Raw genomic sequence first — 2,765 nt, 5'->3', positions numbered from 1 at the left:
GCTGGGGCTAGAGCTATCAGGCTGGGGCTAGAGCTATCAGGCCAGGGCTAGAGGTATCAGGCCAGGGCTAGAGCTATCAGGCCAGGGCTAGAGGTATCAGGCCATGGGCTAGAGGAATCATGCAATCAGTGAAACTGCTGCGCTCTTGTGAAATATTTAATTGGACAGAGTATCGTGTCGAAATGAACCGATTCAGTGCTCATTGTTTTCGTCATTCTGTATGAAGGTTTCTTCAACAGGTTTGTATAAATTGGTTCTTCTTATTGTACATCATCTGTGCCATTGATGTTACACGAGAAAAAGTATGTTGAGGAATGACGGAAAAATGTTGGTGTTTTAAGCGATTCATGCGTTTGTTAAATGAATTAGATCCAAATAACAAACGAGATTATTATCATTTGGCTATTGTCATTTCGAGCTGTTACTGATGTATTCCTTACAGGTGCCCTTATTTACTTCAATACACGAAGTTGGTGTGCAGCGGCTTTGTTCTAAGGGAGAGTTTGTTTGGAGGGGCCCCTTTTCTTGCAGCTGTAGGTAGTAGTCCGCAGCTGTGTTGCAGTAGTTGCAGCTGTATACGTTTCGCAATAGGAACATAGTATCATCACTGAATAAGGTTGATAGAATGGCCATTAAATTCTCGCACGATCGACATATGATTTTGTAAGCCTTTAGAATTTCAGGACTATTACATAGAGGCAGAATACAATAGATTTCCGATTCACGCCTGATTCACCGCTGCGCCGACCAATGGTCACCATTAAAGTGTCTATTAGAGCGAGCCTTTTCGCCTCAATAAATGCATCAAATTTTAGACAGGGCGACTAGCAATTTAAAACATTCATCTGCGATTTCATGATAGCTTCGCTAGAGCTGATCCGTGGCCGTATTTAATACTTTAAGATCATCCAAAAACTCGCAAGCTCATGATGGCGATCCGATTAGCGTGTTCGAATCTTACCCTAAAGCAGGCATTAATCGAGCCGCTAATTTGCGCTTCTGGTAAATTGAATGTGTAAACAAATCTAGAACAAATTATCTTTAGTACGCCTGACGACTTAGAAGTCATAATCTCGTACTGTAAAAAATATTTTCATTCTGAATAAATAAATATTATTTTCATAATAATGAAAATTTTAATAACATTAATTATTATAAATGAAAGAAAAAACTAATTTATTTTATTTTGCGATTTTATTATTACAGTGCACTGGGCATTTCATCGAATGATTACATCAAATTTTTTCGACAATTTTTTCTACCGATAAAAAATTTTGAAACAATAAAATGTTTTCACATGATAGTGGCATAGTTATCGAAGGCTTGGGAATTTTTCATAAGATAACTTAACCCAGACTCTAAACCTTTCAGTAATTCAGTTGCAGTAAAAACAGAGCAGCGAAAATGAATCTCATTAAGCTGCCTCCTAATTAAACAGAATTTTGTTCGCATGTTCCAGACAACCGAGATTTCATCGATTGTACATTATGCATACAGCTTCTGAATCTGCCTGAACTGGCTATCAACCCGCTTGCTGCGGTCCAAGTTCTGTGATGCGATGTTGGTATCAAATGCGGCAAACTGGCTGCTGATTTGTCCGTCACTGTTCGCAAAGCGTGCGTGGAATGCATCCAGAGCCGCAAGAATTTGTGAGCACTGATTTTCCTTCGAAATCTCCAGCTGCTGAGTTTGTTCAAGGAGCTGCTTTTGTATGTTCGCACGCCACAGTCGGAACTGCTCTTCGTACGGTGCAGGATTAGCCTTGAAATATGCCTGCTGGGATTGGATCTTGTACTGTTCTTCAAGTTGCGTCGTTTGTTGAGTGATCTGATTTTCTATATCGCGTTGACGCTGCAAAATCTGCTGCTGAAGTTGGTTGTACCATTGTTGATATTGCTGGTTTTCGTTGTTACGTGACTGCACGTTATTAGCGTTTTGCTGTTCAATTTGTTGGAAGCGTTGCTGGCTCTGCTGTTGAATTTGATTAAATTCCTGACGAGATTGATCTTGCAGTTGTTGCTGTTGGTTACGAAGGTTGTCACATTCCCACTGGTACCGAGTTTGGTAGCATTTGTCAAGCTGAGCCTTAAAGAACGCTTGACGGGTCTGAAATGAAGCGGCAAACTCTTGTTCTCGCTGCTGGTAACGGACCTGGAATTGTTGCCTCAAACTATCTACCAATGCCGCAGTTTCCTGTTGTTTTCGTTGCAATTCTGCGCCGAGTTTATTTAGGACCTTGTCACATGGAAGAACTACGCTGCTTACGGTGGTCGTCTGAACAGTCGTGCTGGCTTCCGTCGTGCTGGCTGCCGTCGTTGGTTTTTCGGTAATCAGGTCTGGATCTCCAGAGTCTGGCTGTCTAGTAATCAGACCTGAATCTCCAGAGTCTGGCTGTCCAGTAATCAGACCTGAATCTCCAGAGTCTGGCTGTCCAGTAATCAGACCTGAATCTCCAGAATCTGGCTGTTCAGTAATCAAGCCTGGATTCCCAGAGTCAGGCTGTCCAGTTATGAGTTCTTCAGCTTTAGCTGCCCCAAGTATAAGGGCCACCATCATCAGCTTCAAAATGCTGTTCTTTACCTGAAGAAAAAATTGTATTATAAAAAGTCAAAAACATACGCTAGTTGCTGTTGCAGTAAAATTCGGGGTCCCCCCGGTTTTACCCCGCGCTCTCAGTACGCGTATTGATACTTGTGTCCTCCAACTTTATACTCACAACCCAGGAAATCGCGGAATGGGGGGTAAAATGTTACTTTTTCGGTCAT

General features: G+C 41.9%; 1 protein-coding gene across 1 annotated transcript; it reads right to left on the bottom strand.

The window, feature by feature from the left end:
• Positions 1-1,485: 1,485 nt before the first annotated feature.
• Positions 1,486-2,553, bottom strand: LOC108679293 (UPF0746 protein DDB_G0281095-like). The gene has a single exon (XM_018167891.1). The coding sequence runs from the start codon at positions 2,551-2,553 to the stop codon at positions 1,486-1,488; it is 1,068 nt and encodes a 355-aa protein (XP_018023380.1).
• Positions 2,554-2,765: the final 212 nt, after the last annotated feature.

This window comes from Hyalella azteca, unplaced genomic scaffold (assembly GCF_000764305.2).
Source record: "Hyalella azteca isolate HAZT.00-mixed unplaced genomic scaffold, Hazt_2.0.2 contig4462, whole genome shotgun sequence".
Taxonomy (NCBI): domain Eukaryota; kingdom Metazoa; phylum Arthropoda; class Malacostraca; order Amphipoda; family Hyalellidae; genus Hyalella; species Hyalella azteca.
The sequence above is the reverse complement of the archived record's forward strand: the minus strand, read 5'-3'. Positions and strand labels throughout refer to the sequence as shown.

Bases quoted from the DNA above. Each gene is read 5' to 3' on its own strand.
- LOC108679293 (XM_018167891.1), bottom strand. From the start codon at position 2,553: ATGGTGGCCCTTATACTTGGGGCAGCTAAAGCTGAAGAACTCATAACT.